General features: G+C 27.8%; 2 protein-coding genes and 1 pseudogene across 9 annotated transcripts in view; all 3 read left to right on the plus strand.

Moving 5' to 3' along the window:
* LOC112687431 overlaps nt 1–11,047 on the plus strand; it is a 17,953-nt gene extending 6,906 nt beyond the window's left edge. Inside the window, exons 1-5 of one of the 8 annotated variants that reach the window (XR_003148978.1) lie at nt 5,822–6,153; nt 6,202–6,274; nt 6,406–8,314; nt 8,403–8,511; nt 10,604–10,692. Coding sequence is in view for 1 of the 8 variants with exons in the window: in XM_025560131.1 (XP_025415916.1) it covers nt 10,604–10,771; nt 10,869–10,919 (219 nt within the window). In the remaining 7 variants the exon portion in view is untranslated. Of the gene's footprint in view, nt 1–5,821; nt 8,315–8,402; nt 8,512–10,603; nt 10,772–10,868 lie in introns of those variants that run through there. The other 7 variants (XR_003148976.1, XR_003148973.1, XR_003148975.1 and 4 more) reach the window with 7 other exon arrangements.
* Nucleotides 4,989–5,708, plus strand: LOC112687433 (annotated as a pseudogene).
* A 1,490-nt stretch (nt 11,048–12,537) lies between the features above and the next one.
* Nucleotides 12,538–18,538, plus strand: part of LOC112687400 (tRNA (adenine(58)-N(1))-methyltransferase catalytic subunit TRMT61A) — a 32,217-nt gene continuing 26,216 nt past the window's right edge. The window contains exons 1-4 of the mRNA XM_025560086.1: nt 12,538–12,693; nt 13,704–14,060; nt 14,139–14,292; nt 14,375–14,493. Coding sequence (XP_025415871.1) covers nt 13,706–14,060; nt 14,139–14,292; nt 14,375–14,493 — 628 coding nt within the window. The 5' untranslated portion in view covers nt 12,538–12,693; nt 13,704–13,705. The remainder of the gene's footprint in view (nt 12,694–13,703; nt 14,061–14,138; nt 14,293–14,374; nt 14,494–18,538) is intronic.

Genomic DNA, 18,538 nt, shown 5'->3' on the forward strand with positions numbered 1-18,538 from the left:
CCCAAACGTTGTTTTCCCGCGCAATGACGACGGTCTCGTCTTCGCCTGCTCAACCGTGGTCCGGTGCGCCGCGGCCGTTCTTCGCGGCCCACGTTGGTCGCACCGTCCACTCGAAACGCGTTTTCCTCATTTTGCCGCCGGTGTACCGCCGGCTCGCGGCTCGCGGTCGTTAGAAAATAATTGTACATCGTTGTTGTACTCAGTTTCGTATTCGAATGGAAACCGTGAAAACCAGTACTCGTACGGACCATTCGAGCGTTACCGGTGCACGGAATCATCACGTTCGTTGTTATTGAATAAAGGTTTCCTCCGAATGACGATGCACGCGTTTTGTGCGCTTGTGCGAAAGGAAAAACGGTACGAAACAAAAGTTTTAATGACATTGTTTCGCGCGGAAAAAACTACCACTCCACCGCCGCAGGATGGATCGTAAAACTTTTTCCGGATAAATACGGCTGTAACTGCGCGTCGCGTAAGCTTGTCACGTAAGTCGAGACTCATTTCGTGCTCGCCGTACGACCGGAAAATAATTCTTTCGCTCGCCGTTAATTTATGATTTCAACGCAATCGGTACAACGTTATGTACCGTTAGGATCCGTTTATTATGAGTAATCGTCCTCACGGCCGTTTCGGCGGTCGCCGACCGTGTCCTGGTGATAACGTTGAGGATTACGCAAGTGGATCATGGGAATCGGCTACGGTTTAGCTGTATTAAAAAAGTTTTTGTTTCACTGCCATCGACGATCGAAAATGATCACTCGCACGTGGTATTACTTCTAATACTCTTGCAACGTAATTTGATGTAATAGTGTCACCACTGGGCTGTGTGTGGTCGAATCACTGTTCCGACTTTCGCTGTTGAAACCTATCTAAATATATCCGTCTTTATCAATTTATTTTGATAAAAATTATCAATGTTATAGAATAGATAATTATCTTCAAAACATAAAGTATTTCAAACATTTTGTGTGTTATTGGTAAGTGATACAGGATGAAAAGGCATCCAAATGTTGGACACATTTTTTTCTTTGATTATAGAACTATATTTTTTGCTAAAATTAATAACTGAACATGAGCCATGCAAATTTATCCGTAAAGTATAGTATAATAACGTTATGATTTTTATATAAAACTTAAAAAATGAATGAAATATGTGATTCTGAATGTACACCTACTTTAAACGATAAAATTACCACGAAAGACTTATTCGTATAAGTATATATGTAATGTACACTACGATATACCAGAGCAATATTTAAATTATGTTGAGACTATACAACATGATCTATGACAGGGATTAGCAACTCAAAGTAAATAGAAAGCCAATTTGTAAAACTATAAAATTTGGTGGGCAAAATGAAAAAAAGTCCTTAGAATTGACAATTAGCATTTATTTTATACAATTTAATTTTACGATTAAACCAATACAAAACTTACCCAATATGTATAGATATGTTAGCTATGCTATTAGAAATATAATAAATTAGCTGCAGTTCAACACTAGAGAAAAATATAATATTTACGTTTTACGATCAACGTGAAAAAATAAAACACCGATAAACGCTGAAACGTTATGAAGTAATTTGAAAATGTATCATGGGGCAGATTAAAAAAGTACGCGGTCTGGATGCGGCCCATGAGTCGCCAGTCCCCCATTCCTATTCTATAGGAACACCACTGCATAAGCATACTCATTTTTATTCATTATTTAAATTGTTTTTCATACATTTTTAAGCGTCGATAAATTATTTTATGGTCGGTATAAATTGTTTATTTACATGTGTGTACATATTGAATCAAACGTAGTATAATAATTAAATTTCGTAAGCGCATACCTACTCCATATATAATGTTTGTGATGTCAGTTGTACTTGTATGCTTAATATTTAAATAATATTAAGCTATGAAAAAAAACAGTAATGCAATTATTGGAAGTATGTTTATCGATTAAAACTTATCATAACTATGTAATTTTAAGACACCAAGTAAATTCCTTGTTTGCTTTTTTTATTAAATTGAGTAAAATATTATTTTCCCTCTCGAAAAATATCGGTTCCTATTACCTGTATAAATATTTGGTGTCTCAACTAGAATATAGTAAGAGTAGCCACTAGTTAATAGGTTGAAGCGTCTAAAAATGTCTGTTTACACTGATGGATAAGATAAAAATGTTAAGCCCTCCTCACGGATGTGAAAAAATATTCGCCTATGAATTAAGTATAATATTTGTCTTTTCATTTTTTTTTTTAGTAAATATTTTAATAGGAATATCACCTCTGGAGTTACAGTGAAACCAATAACTTAGGGTGAAGCTTCATTAAAAACAGCATAATTAAATTAAATTATATTTAAACATTGACAAGAGTTAAAAAAAAAAAAAAAATATCACCGAAAAGAGCACTAGAAACATTGTTAATAAATAACCGAAAAAAAAGTTCTTTATTGTAACAAATTTTGAGAAAAACGCATTACAGTGTAATTAAGTGTATTTAATCTATTTAAAGCATTATAGAGTTCATTAAATATTTCAAATAACTGAATTATAAAATTAACTTCTATAATCTAAATTAGCATTTGCGTACACATTAAAACCAACGCAAGAGTGAAAATAATTAAGAATTTATAATAGATATTAATTTAAAGTATATCAATATTCTTTAATTAATATGTAAACTTAAGTGATAAAATCAATTTTTGAATTTTCATATCTAGAATAAAAGCAAAATTATTTGTACTTCAAGTTTAAAATACTTGTTTTATCTAAAATTCTTTAAATATAATTGTTACAAAATATGTTACACTTAAGAGATTAAAACGGAAAACTAACGTTCACCATTCATGAAAATAACGAGTTAGCTGCACCAGACATATTTTAAACTTAAAACTTTTATGTAACAAGTGAACTATAGTTAAAGAACCAAACTTTTTCTGAATACCAAGTAAAATATTTCTTATGGTTAGCCTTGTACATTAAAATATCAACCTGACGTTAAATAAAGAACTACTAATCTTATCAAAAAAAAATAATATGTATATAAACTTACAAGACAGGGTTTAATATTATTTCAAAAATGTTTTTCTCTATTTTTTTTTCTTTTTATATCACAAAAATCACTGATAAAATTAATAAATTATCTTTTTTTTAAGTCCCATTTACAGTTTTCAAAGTACTGAAGTAGGTATACATTATCATGAAAGATACTTTTGGTGTAGTTCTATGGTTCGAAAGTTTGGTACTTGAATAAGACATAATTGTAAAATATTAATACAGTAGAGTATTTGTCCCGTTTATAAGTCATAATCTAAAAGTAAAAGGATTTCATAACTCCCCATAACCGTGATCCCTCCCTTCCGGTTAGTGACCATAGTTCCCATAACATTACTGACGCTCGTAAATATTGGTTTAATGACTAAACGTTAATCAGTAACTATTTATTGAAAGTTGTGCATTTTAAACACGTTTATAGTACAGAATATAAATAAATTTATTGCGATTTGCACTTAGATAACTAACTACTAACACTTTTCGACCATAGCAACTAGATTTGTAAATGTAAAAAATTTACTAAAATATTACAATACACAAAACAGTCTGATAGTTACTAGAACGAGTACATATTATTTTTCAGCAACAATAATAATACATGATTACAATCATTATTTATGTATCTGATAAATACGATAGATAGGGATAAATAAAAAAGTATTGATATCTAGGTATAGATATACCTATAGGTACTCACGAAATAATATGCACTAGGATTTTTGCAAAATTAATAGGTAATATTTTAACGCATTAATGAAAAAAAATGAAAACATATTTTTATGGGACAACTGATCTTCGGATATTTTTGAAATAAATACTTACGACTTCTAGCAAATATCGACAACTCTAATCGCGTTTAATTAAGTTTTCTGGAAGAATCGAGAAGCGTCAAAACAGTTAACAGTCGGGTACGATAGTTTAACATTCATTATCGAAATACACAGGTTCCGGACGGTGCTTAATACTTGCATCCTATATTAATTATAGCAGGTAAGTTGCATCCGAAAAAGTCGGACGAAAATTATTAGTTAATTATTATTAGAGGTAAGTTGCATCCAAGTGATTAGGACGCAATTTAAGTGGCGTCTCTAAAGAGACAGGGTGACCTTCAAAGAGGGATGAGGTCTGATCAGGTATTAGGTCCCGTACTTTACCTTACAAAAATTACACAAACAAAATATAAAATTTAATATTACTCTTGAACAATAACACTTTAAAATTTATAAATGTATTAAATGTGGACGTGCTAAATAATTTGGTTATAATATGTATTGTTGGAATATAAAACGAGATAGGGATAAAAATAGGAATCATTGATAAATATATTAAGCCAATTACATCACAAATGCATCTGATATCCTTAAAACCCATAAAAAGTATGCAAAGTGTATCAGTGCAGTCAATATGACAGTAAAAAAAGGTCGTGGAAGGTGTCATACACAATAAAATAACGTTGTTTGGGACTTTGATGATCACACTCATTTACCAGAGGCATCCAGATTAGCTGCAATTCAATTTACTTCAGAAAGAAAAGAAAATGCAACCGTATCTACTGGTATTTCAGCGTTGATTTTAGCTTTGGCTTCAAAAAAATTACCTCGTGAAGTAATTCCTTATATTCCAAAAATTGACTTCTTAAAGAGAACAATTCAGCGACTACGAAAGAAGGAAATTCTAAATATACACCCTAATTGTGTGGAAGAACTAATAATTCCCGATATATATCAAATAATAGATAAAAAAGAAAATAATTAAAATGTTGATTCTGGAAGTGAAAACATGCGTGTTTTATTATTCTGTACTAAGGATATTTTGAAAACATTAAAATAATGTTCACAGTGGTATGCGGATGAAAAAATCTGCTCCATCAATTTTTAATCAGTTTTTTGTAATTCACAGAAAATTAAATGGTGGATCCATATTCCTATTGGTATACAGTTTAATGACTCACAGGACAGAAGAAGACTACGATATTTGGAAAGTTCGAGCCAGAGTCTATTACAACAGGTGTTGAAATGGCTTCTAGAAAATCATACATGGAGTGTTTTCCAATTACTAAACAACGGGGTTGCTACTTTCATCTAATGAAAGCTATTTGGAAAAAAATTTAAACAATACCAGAAATATAAAAGTTGTACAATATAAATTTCTCTTCAAAAATTCGTTATTTTGCTTTTCTTGCTTTTATACCACCATCAGATTGTTTGTGATGCCTATGAAAAAATACTAAATTTAGACTTTTTTGTTAAAAATAATCTGATTATTTTTGCTTTTCTGACATACTTTGATGAAACGTGGATTGATACTAAAAAAACGGGAACAAAGATATTCTTCGTTGTTTCCTATTCCTTTATGGAATGTTTTTTGAGGTGAAACATAGTGACTGGGATAAAACGAACAACATTTGCGAAGGATTTAACAATGGATTTGCTCATTTACTTTCTGGTCAACATCGTTCAATCTATAAACGAACAAATAGTTTAAGATGTCATCAAAATCTAACGGAAATTAAAATAGTTCAAAGTATAACAGGACATCTAAGTACACCAATTAAAAATAACTAGCCAGTAAGTTGGGCTGGACGAGCAAAGGAAGTAGTAGCAGATTATCATAATCGAATGATTATCTTCAAGGTATTTCATTTAATGTATACTTTCATTAATATAATTTTACGTTGCCAGTCCGTACGAGTGCGCCAACGCGGTAACCGTTTTTACCGTCTGTTCTGTCAACAACAACTGATAACGCCGTGTAGTAGTTGTTGTGATAACGTTTATATTCATCGTGTTGCCATTCCAACGTAATTGATAAGACGAACTTGTAGCTTTGCATCGAACACGTAGTCCGTGCTTCACCCGTTGCGGCCGAACCGTAGATTGCTCGCGTGTTTTATACTTTGTTAGTTACTATTGTTCAGTGTTCATTGTTTTAATGTATTTCTTGATAAAGTTATAAACATTCGTGTACATCTATCCGATCCTCTGACGCTTCAACCAGCGGCCAACAGCGAGACCTTCGTTATTAAATAATCGTACGGGCCTAGCCACTCCAGGTCCAGGCTCGCTACAAGTGTTGAATCCAGTAAATCAACTCTTAAGTCTATTAAGGTACCGTCTTATCAGGAGCTATGTGGGCAGTTAGTAATTTTTTATTAGTGTCAGAAAGATCAACAGAAAAACATAAACAAGAATTTAAAGGAATTACTTCAAAACTTAGAGCACAGCATGGGTTGGTTGAAGACGTGTGATTCAACTGCCAGTTGATAATATTAATTTTTTGGATGGCAATGCCACAGATGAAACATTTGAGTATTCCCATTATGTTGAACATAAAAAAATCTGCCTTTTTTATGATTTCAGACAAATATTTGAAAGTGTTGAACTTTGTTTGATCAGAATAACCTCGAGGTGAACAGTATGTACAGCAAAAAATATTTGTTGCATATCCTTTTGGAGAATGTACCTTGCATACCATTATGGGAAAAAGTTATTTTATACTTAGTAAATTTGATCGTCAGAGTAAAGCTCCAATTTAAAGCTGTTTTAATTTGGTAAGAAAAAAATGAAGTGTAGGGATTTGTTGAAATGATAAACTATGTATAAAGGTAATTGTTTTAGGCAATTGAAAATAAAAATACCAAGGTGGAAGTGTGCAATTGGTAACAAATATGGTGATGAAGATAATTTGCTTTCGAACACTCCAGAAATTTGGAGAAAGAACGGTAAATGTCCTGCGTTCTTGAGAAACAACAATAGGGTCTTGTATGCTAACAATAGTAAACCTGTTCAAAATAATAGACAATAAGAAAATGATAATATTGCTATTGAAGAGGAAACAAAAGAGATGACAGACCCACAAACAACTATTAGTTGTCGTGAAAAAACAATCCTAGATTCAGAGCAACAAATATTAGATACCAATGATGATCATGCTAAATATGAGAAATCTTGACCAGGTAACAATAAAGAAAAAGCATGTTGAAAAAATTCAAAACTAAACTGAAGGTGTTGATGAAACTATGTCTTCAGTGGTAGTTGAATGTTGTCCAGAAAATGAGGATTTAAGTAATAATTTATATCAACATTCATGGTCGTGTGGTGGTTTGGGAACAGTAAAATATAAAGTCACCTACAGGAAAATATAATTTATATCGCACTAGTAAACTAGTGAAAGATGCAAATTATTACATGCGATCTTATCTCGGAGTTGATGACTATGTAGTATCAAAAATTTCTTTTGATAATGATGAGGTGTAGATAACTTATTTGGACTTTAAACAGTTAAATACTGAAGGTGATAGCTGTTCTCTTTGATTGTTATGGGCTACCATATATTTATTGAAACCGTGTGCAATTATGTAACTAGTTCTAATCACAGAACCACAACTAGAACTACAACCAACTTAATGCACTTAGTATCAGAATTTTGTTAACACTTTGATTTATAAAATAAATATATTAAAAGTATTAAAAGTTAAAGTCTCACGTCTAATTAATAACACATATTTGACTGCTCAAGTTGAAATCAAGCTGGTGGCATGGAACATTTGTTATAAAATACTAAAATATGGTGTATATTACAAATATATTTTTAGAAAAAAATGAATATATTTGGATAACTAAAAAAAAAACAACAAATAAAGTGTCTGATTACAGATATTATTTGTTAAATGTTGGAAAAAATTTTGAGAACTCTACCAACGGAAGACTTGAATGGTTTAATTTGTCTAGACTTATAGTACAGTCACTGGAAAATAGTATTTGGACTTGATTGTATGTCAATTTTATTGAAAAGACTGTCAGTTATTTAAACTCTACTGAATGTGTGTTCTGGATATGTTGAAGAGTATATCCAAGAAGTGGAATCCAATGCAAGTAATTAGCAATGTCGATAAATGGATGGATCTATATGTCAATATACCATATCAAAATTATGGATATATCTGTGGTGTATTCATATTATAATTTTCAAATTAATTAATGAGCTGTAAAAGTAATTGATGATTCCAATTCCAATGTTTACCGCAAAGACTTGGAGAACATGATATTCACAAGGTTTATGTGAATTAAAAACAATTATTTGATTTGTGAAAAAGATGAAGGAAATTTGAAAGGAAATTATCAAGGTGTTGCTGAAGAATATAGCTCAACGGTTCAATATGATTCTTGTACAAGGTGGCTGCATATATCATGTTTGCCCGATGCAAACAAGAAAAAAGTAGAAAATGATAATTGGTTAGCTATGGACTATGATTAATTTAATATTCAAGTAAAATTATTAAAGTAGTTACTATGAAAAACTATTGGTCATTAATAGTATTTGTTGTAGCATTTGAAATATATTATTTTTTTTATAGAAAATCCATTGTTATGAAATATGATATCCAAGGAAAATTCTCCACTTGATTAATAAGGAACAATACCTATGTGTTTACACTAGAGAACTGCTATACAATAATTCGAATTGTAATAAGTATATATATATATATATTTAACTATCATTTAGGTGGGAAAATAATTGGTGTTGGAAATGTATTAATGTTATTCTTTCAGAATTTCTTCACCTTCATTTAATTTATTTAAAATGTAATCGAACGTAGATGGCATATAATTAACGACCGGACAGATTATGAGTTACAATGTTGGGAATTGAAGTGTTTACTGATATTAGAAAAACAATTAATGATTGTGGGTGTTAAATTATTATGTTTACCATGTGATTAATTGCATTACCATTTTTATTTGGCACATTAAAAAATAATGTGTTTAATTTATCACAAATGAACTATTATACAATATTGCGTAACTACCATAAAGTCATTTTCTAATTTTTATACTTATTTGATTGACTAAAAATAGTATAATGTAGTGATACATCAAAGTAGTGTTTTGGCAGCAGTGTTTTTGTAGGCTCATTGGAGATTTTTTCACCACTTTTAATCTTATAATGTATACTTTGATCATAGGAGTTAAAAAAAAATTAAAAAACAAGAAATGAATCACAGTGTATACTTCAAGGGTGATTTAGAAATTACATTACAAACAGTGTGTACAAATATTTTCAATAGTTAAATTTAAGAAATTACATTTTCATTAACGATTTAGTGCATTTGATATAAACTTTAACTTCTAATTTGTGGATACTCAATACATTTTTAAAGTATAAATGTTGCATTTAAATTATTTTGTATTGAAAATATACTTACATTATTGCAAAGATGTTTAAAAAGACAGTGTTGTATACAATAAATATATATCGTAAAACATAATTCATAATTCATACTTAAAAAAAATAAATATATATAATAATATAATATACATGCGTCCATATTTGAGTAATTATTTAAATTTATAGTTGAAAAATTATACACCACACCAACACTATCATTAAAAAGGTAGTCGTGTAGTAATAGATAAAAAATATAAACCAGTTTCAAACCCATTACTATTCTTAGTTAAAAAATAAGTTCTTGCATTACACATTTATACATCAATATTTCATCATTAATTCAATACAATTTTGGTTGCACACTTCCATAAGAGATTAAAAATAATATTATTTTTCCTGAGAACAATTATAAATTCATTTTTTTTTTTTTTTTTTACTACAGTATAGACAAAATATCAGTTCATTATGTTTACCAAATTAATAGGTATCTGATGCCTAAACAACAATGACAGTTCAATGAATGTGTAGTGAGTTTTAATGTTGAGTTCTATCTTAGCTAGAATTATTATTAAATAAATCAGATTTGAAAAACTAGGTTTTTTTTTGGGTTTATTTTAAATATTTATTTTAAATCATGTAAAATCAATTAATAATTTTAAAAGATTTTCCTATTGTAAACGCTATTCTATGTATTTTGTCACTCAGGTGCTAGAATATGCTCTTTTATAGATTTAAATTGTTTAATTACAAACATTTTCTATTTCAATTTTAATTAATACTGATAATTTAACATAATATATACATTTATCGTTTTACAATAATAGAAACTGAAGCTTGAGTTCATTTTGTATAGAAATGATAAATGTTATTAAATATCTTAGTGTACATGATGATGAAGTAAATTACAGTCCGCAACAAGTATAAAATTATTTTAAATTTTAAACAATGTATAAGATTATCTACATTTGTGTTTTACACTGATATAATCACTATTGATTAAGAGATGGACGTTAACCTGTTATCGATCAATATCTACCATCAAATTACTAATTATTTCAATAATAATTGCAATATTTTGGTAGTTCTTTTTTTTTTTAGTTCAAATTTCATAACATTATGACAAGGGATAAAATAAATTGTTATTACTTTTGTTCTTTAGCTGACTGACAATTCTTAGTAATTGACCCATCATTAGAAGTAACTAATAATATTTTGTTTCGATAAAATTCTGCAATTGTAATATATAATGTGTAGACTTGTATAGGAATTGGGAAATATATTTTGGTATGAATGTTGCGAGTAAAAATTATTAATTGTTTCTATTAGCACAACTAAATGATAACTAAGTATGTATTTAATGTGTATTATCTTGTACTGATATTTTTACAGATTATATTAAATATCAACTCTGATATCATATACGTGTATCAAGGATTTTATTTAATGTTGGGTGCAAATTTTGAAGAAAATATAATTACATATTTTGGTGAAGAAAAAAGAACTTTCTACTTTATTACTTCCAAGTCTAGAACATTGTTCAATAACCTAGTCTTTGAGGTAAAAATTATTTTTCTCAAAGTATATTCTGAAATATGGCTTTATTTTCTCCAATATATGTTTAAACTTTGATTATTAATTGTTGGATTTTGTATAGATTGTACTGGAGAGTTTCCAGTATTTGAAGAAGTTAATAGCTATGGATTAGTGAAAATTGAACTATTTTGACCAATACATTTTGAGAAATACTTCCTTGTGAACTCCATTTGCTGAAGAAACAAAATTTTAATGAATATATAGTTTATTTAATGTTTATATAATAATGTTTATTTAATGTTTTTGATCCTAAATATATTTTTATGATCATGTTCCATTTTCATAGATATTGTTTAAATGTTGACAAATAATAGTATTTAAAGTTTTTAATGACTTTTTTCCAAATTGTATGATATGTATTAAAGACAGTTAAACCATTGCAGGATAAACGATAACATCCTTTTCATGCAACATTGCTATTAAATAAAATAGTTATTCATTTAATATAGATTTGAATTATTATTATTGTAATTATTTTTCTGATGTATTTTTTGTATTCAATAACTAGACATAAAGTGAGTCTCTGACTGTTATTTATTTTTTTAAATTTCAATTTTTTTTACTGATAATACTCTGTAAACTTAATATTGTCTATTACAGTTAAATGTGACTAAAATACTTATTCTAGATCTCATGATATAATTTGAGTATTATTTTTTTCTACAAATAGTTTTTATTTAATTACTAAGCATTGGTATATGAATTCAATATAAATTATTTATTTCTATAATAAATATTAGAATTGAGTTTTTAAATCAATCCAGGCTCTAAGTATAATGTTAAAATATTGATACAGAGTAATTTTATTGTAAACTGATTTTTTAAAATATAAATTGATTTGGCAACAAATTGGCCTAGATATTAATAAAAACAATATATTGAATATTATGCTGAAAAGTTATAAGAATATTTTTTGTTTTCTGTTAGAATCGTTGAATAACTGTTATTTATATATTGTTTATACAATATTTTAAATTTAATATATTTCAACGAATATAATTTATAATCAATAATGATAATAATAACTATTGATGTATAGTGTAAATGTTTAATAATGATGATTAATGAACTAAGTACCTTGACTTTGAGCTTATCGAGGTTAATGTACCTATTTATTATTCCATAATAATTTTGACTAAAAACTCATATATTGATTTAAAATAATTTGTCTAAGTATTTTATAAATTATAATTTTTATATAAAAATATTCTACTATATATAAACCGAATAACAAAGTGTATTTAATAGTTATCTATTTTTATATAGACGTTTTATTCCATATTTAAATATTATAATGAACCGTTAAAATTGTGTTATTTAAATTATACCATGATATTAATGATTGCTGTTGTTAAGACGTTAAATATATTTTAAATTTTTCTAGTAATTATCAATATATCGTTGCCTAAGTAGAAGTTTCAACTCTGCTTGAAAATTAAGTAAAAATTGAATTATATTTTTTATTTAAACATATTAGTTCTTGAATTAATATGTTAAATGTTATTTTGCTTAAAATGTATTTGCTCAATTGCAATGGCTGCTTCTTAATTTTTTTGTTCGATGATGTAAAATACGAATTATAGTCGTAATTTACCGCGCACCGCCCCACAAACGAGATTCAATGTTACACAAATTATAATAAACCATAATTTATTATCACAGTATTATTATTGAGGTTAGGAAAAACGTTTCAATGTTCTTGTTTACATGTGATAAAATTGTGTCCAGTGTGTTTGAAAATTTTAACTTCAATTTTTAAAAAGTTATATGAATATCTGTATTTTTACACTAAATCATTAATTTTTCAAAATTATTTATACGACCGTTAGTATCGAAGTAAATAGTGTTGATTGTGGTTTGTTTTTAGTATCGTTTTCAGTTCAATAGTAAGTCGAACCATAAAACATATCTATTGTTAATGTTAAAATTCTTGAAACAATTTGCCACCTATGTTTTACGAATCAGTATATCTTAATCCTAATTAAAAAGAAAACTCATGTTCTTAGTACACTCTGTATTGATGTAATTGATGATTGTTGACAGTGGTCAGATGTAGACACGGGTGCTAAAATATCTATACAAGAGTTGAGATGTTTAAAACATGTTCTAATCATTTAATTTAATCAAATTCGGTTTTGTTTAAATCGTTTAAAACATTTTTAACAATGTGAAAAAAACCGTTGTCTTAGACATAATTTTTATCCAATCATGTACCGTCTACAAGTTTTATTAAATATTCTGCAATAGATAATTCATTTTTTTATTTTTTTATTGAACAGTGATTAAATTATGTTTATCTTATGATCTAAGGTGTTAACAGTTAAACAGCTGTATTTAGTGTAATTACAGAAACGATTGAAACATTTTTTTGTTTTTTATCAACTCTGATATAAGTACAAAGAAAATGGCCAAAATCTATTTTTGTGTGAGGCAATTTCCCTATATGTTTTTGGGGTAGTATTTTTGATGAGTCAAATTTTCATCAGTTTTATCCCAAAATAGATTTTTAGAAAAAGGTGCCTAAGTGTTCAGATAATATATTATTTCATTGTACTGCAATTTTAAAATAACTGGTGCAACTAAGTACTAATAAGATCATTGCTTAATTTCTCATTCTATGAAAATTACAAAGTAAATAAAACTTATCTATTAGGTATAATGTTATTGATTGTATAAAATATGAATCGGTGTCTATGTATATTTAAATTTTACAAAATCAGAGTATGGATTTGCTAAAAAAAAAAACCAGAAACTATAAATTAATTTAAAATAAACTTTTGTATTTTTTAAAATATTATGACTTATAAGAATTTAGATGGATATTCATACGACTTAATCATAGATTTTATTTTTGTATACCACATGTTTTATTATTTGGTTTGTTGTTTTTTATTAGAAATGAGTTTTAATCGTTATAAAGACATTATAGAAGAAGGAGACACCGTCATACTATACATTAACCCACAAGCTATGTATGCTATACAAGTTCAGTCAATAATCGAAAACCGTAAAGGTGAAAAAGTTGAAAACGTCATGCAAACTAAGTATGGAGCATTGAAAATTTCATCATTATTTGGGAAACAGTTTGGATCAAAAGTTAATTTGTCCCATGGATGGGCTTATGTTTTATATCCAACACCAGAACTTTGGACTCAGACATTGCCTCACAGAACTCAGATCATATACACACCAGATATAAGTCTTATTATGTTTATGTTAGAACTTAAACCTGGTAGTATTGTGGTCGAGTCAGGTAATATAATTTGACTTTTATTTTAATTCATAGTTTATACAAGAAAATATTATACTCTTTAAATTTGTTATCATATAGGAACTGGAAGTGGTTCATTAACTCATTCTATGGCTTTCAGAGTACAACCAACTGGACATATTTATACTTATGATTTTCATGAACAAAGAGCAGATCAGGCTCAAAAAGAGTTTAAATCTCATGGATTGTCTGATATTGTTACTAGTCAATGCAGGTAGTTACATTTATTTTGTTATAGTTTTTGTTTGAATGTTATATTACATTTTTTTTTATATTTATATTATTGTGCTTCTTAGAGATGTTTGCCAAAATGGATTTTGTGATAAAGTGTCTGGTAAAGCAGATGCTGTATTTTTAGATTTGCCTCATCCACATCTAGTAATTCCATTTGCTATTAAAGCTCTAAAACCATCAGGTAAAATTTTAATTTATTATCAATATATATTTTACCAATATTATTTTCATAAGAACTGAAGCTTAGGCTAGAATGAAAATTTAGAAAATAACATTGTATGATTGGTTTCTAAGTCAAAAAATGCTACCAGGTGGTTCCCCTACGACTTTGACATAAAAATCTTTAAGGATGGATTGCTGGATTATATTGTTCGGATGTGAATGATTTTTTTTCATTTTTCTATTGGTATTATCAACTGTTTGTATATTTGACATTATGATCTGAATAGATTGATAATTTAATATATATATATATATATATATATATATATATTAAGTTGCTGTTCTATAAAATAATTACGTGGTTTAAGATGACATTTAGTATTATTAGATATTTAAACTCTTCTATGATATCTTTATGGATCTAGTTGTGCTGCCAATTCCTATTCTGCAAATATTAACATCATTGATTCTAATTGGTTTTGTGGCTTAAAACTTTTGAGTTAATTCTTACTTAATTGTATTAAGAAAATGATCTTTCACAAGATCAACTTTTAACAAGAATTGTTACAAATAAAATTGATATTTTGTAAAAATTTGGAAAATTATTAAATATACTAATGATAGGTAATTTAATTTACCAATAACGAATAACAGAAATAATTGTATCACCCTTAGCTCTGCTTCTAGCTTATTATCATTTAAGTTGAACATGTTGGAAAGTAAATATCATTTTTGTTTATTCAGATTAATTTATATTAAATGTTCTATTGCACTTAAAAGTGAAAATATTTTTTAACTAAAACATAATTTTAATCCATTTAAAATGTCCTTTAAAATTATGCACCACATAAAAAATTAAATTTCAATTTTTTTTTCAAACATAAAATGTTTTGTTTTATTGCCGTCTGACTTGAATACATTTTTTTTTTTTTTTTGTCTTCCCTAGGTATCTCTTTTTTGTTTAAGAAAATATCTAAAACTTTGTCATATAATTTTGAATAACTGTCTTCATTAATTCTTAATTGTATCAATAGTCAATATAGGTTTCACGATCCACAAAAAAAATTATATTTAGTAAATTATGGGCTTGTGGTGTGGACTACCTGTACCTTAGTGAAGGTGCAAGTGAGTATCATTCCTACCGTGGACACGCCTATGCTTAGAATTTGTATTATACACAATATTTAATGTATAGTCAAAAAATATAATTACTGCATTGCTTTAAGTTTATTATCGAACAAACATGCGTGTGTTTTGTCGAGTTGAAAATAAAGGATTGATAATGTTGTTGACCTACGTTTGAATGCTTGATGACTGTTGTAGTATTAATATAACGTACCTATAGAGTAGATGTCTAAAAATTGATGTCTATTCAGATGCCTTATTTCCGTTGTTGGTATACTGTTTGCGCGCGCGCCGCGTTGTAGGTGCCTTAGTACGTTAATTTCGTTTCTATCGATAATTCCTTTGTGTTTTCTTTTCTTTCACTGTTGTATCCAGCGAGTCATGGTGTATAATTATATATAGATCTCAGAAAATGCTTTAAACTGTAAGTCTTTTTAAAAAAAAAAAAAAAAAACAGTCTTTGGCAAATAATAACATATAATTGTTGTACCCGGCAGTTTTAAAGATGGTAAGACCGAGATAAAACAATTATATTACACGATAAGCTACTGTATTCGATCTGTAAGAAAATAATAACTACATGTTTATACTCGATTTCGTAGACGGATTTATAAACCTCCATAACCGTTTGTTGTGTTTTCTAAGTAACGTTTATATGTTACTCGATTATTTTGTTTAGCGTCTCCCATCGTAGAACGTTTATTATATCATATTGGTGTGTTCGTATTTCTATTGAGTATGAAACAACATTTTTTTCTTCTTTATTGGCTAAACATTAGTATTACTATCACATTTGCAAAGGATGAATCGTTTCATACGGATTATTTTCTTAATTTTAAAAACTTATTGATTATAATACACAGTAGTAGAAATGCAAAAAACGGAAATATATAATATTTTTCCATGGATATTATTACAATATCTTATGTTTAAATATTACATTTTGATTGGTGAGTAACATATACTGATCTCGTACAAATATTAAAAATATTACTTATCGTAGACTGTATAGTGCAGTAAAAATTACATTAATATTTGTTTCGTTGTCTGAATAACATTACATTTCTTTTATGTTTAAAACTAATATTCAACGAGAGGGTTTTCGTGAGGACAAGTGCCACTCACATATTTTGGTGCTTGTACTATGTGAGGTATTTATATACATAAAAAAAAAAAAAAAAAAAAAAACGCTGCATAATGTTAGTAATTAAACGTTGTTACCACAGTGTACTATTGATGCGCGTTCAATCTTGTTATTATCTTAAACGGTTTTGTGGGGCAACCGAAGGAATGTCCGAAATGGGCTTGAGGCTTGAATATCATTCGGATGGAAATAAGCTTGTGAATGCATACGAGATGCGTTTTGTTTTCCCTTCCGATGCAAATCGACGCGTGGGAAACTTATTCCGATTTTGTACGAAATGATCATTATACACGAACGTTGAGATATTGCGAAACCGTAACGTATAATTGTGTTCTTAAACGTTCAGAGACATTATTCAAGGGGCGGTACCGACATAGTTTTCGAGAAATTGATAATACTAAATTACATAATACTTGTAATTTGTGTGTTGTCCACCGAGTGGACGAGTTTGTGGTGGGGAACGGGTCGAAAGGGGCTTGAGAAAAGGTTTTGTTATAAACAAAAAATAAAAAATATACATTATTATGTTCTATATATGTAAAGAAATTCGTGAAACGTTGGTTAATTAAAATAGATGGAGTATCCGCTACCTAGACTCGAGAATAAGCCGACTAATAGATTTTAATTATATTCTCAGAATCTCATATTTCACATCACAAAATTTTCGAAAGCATTTTTATTTTTATTAATTGTTAATTAAAATTAAAGTTTCTGTTATAATCATTTTTTGAGTTTAAAGTAATATTTTTGTTAAAAAACCACTTCAATTGATGTTTCAGTGTTTGTGTTTTATCATAATTATTTAAACTTAATGCCATATATTTTTTTTAAATGATTTACATTAACAAGTAATTATAAGTATTAGTTTTTATTAAAAATTATATTATTAAATAATAAAACTGTTAAATTTATTTTAATTGTATTTTTATCCTTGATCGGTCACATTCAAGTTTAGGAAAATATAAAGTTATTTAAGTCCTATGCATTGAATTAAGTTACTTACACGATTTACTTAAAACGGTCACTAAGTACTATTAATATTAATCGATATCAATTTATTTGTAATAGTTTTTACAAAATATGCAATATGAACGTTTTAAACTGATGTATAATTTTAATATGAAAATATTTTATATATTTAATATGAACAAATCAAGGAAATAAATTACCCAAACCCTATAATTTAAGACATGTATAAAATGAACAAATATTATTATTAAGTTATATCTATCCAATTAGAATGATTATTGCATTCTATTTTTAATTGCATAAAAATAAATAATTGTAATTATTCATTGTTTCTTTCCAAAAATTATGTAATACTTAATTGTGTATGTTTAATTTATAATCGATTATAAATGATAAATGATAATTGATTATGGATACAGTTGTTTCTTTAGTTGTTTGATTCCTACTTTTTTTTGTTCAGAAAAATAATATTATTATAATACGTGCATTGTATTAAATGTTAATTCGCATATACGTTTTTATTTTTTTAAAGATATTTAACATATTTCAAATATAATTGACGTTGTATATTTTAATGTTAACGTTCACATTTAAAAGCAAATCAAATACTTGGCCGACTTAATAGTTGCTAAATAAGTTAAATTACCTCAAGCGATCATTACTAGTCAAACGTTTGGCGCGTCGGTGGTGAATTTATCTTATACTATAAGAATATAAATAATATTCCATGTCAAATAAAAAAAATTAAAACTTCAAGTTGTGCGATATGGTTTTTAATAGGTACTTCATGAAACTGGTTAGATAATAGTATGTATTCATGTGCAAA

Source organism: Sipha flava, unplaced genomic scaffold (genome assembly GCF_003268045.1).
Source record: "Sipha flava isolate LNK unplaced genomic scaffold, YSA_version1 34_pilon_pilon, whole genome shotgun sequence".
NCBI classification, from domain to species: Eukaryota; Metazoa; Arthropoda; class Insecta; order Hemiptera; family Aphididae; genus Sipha; species Sipha flava.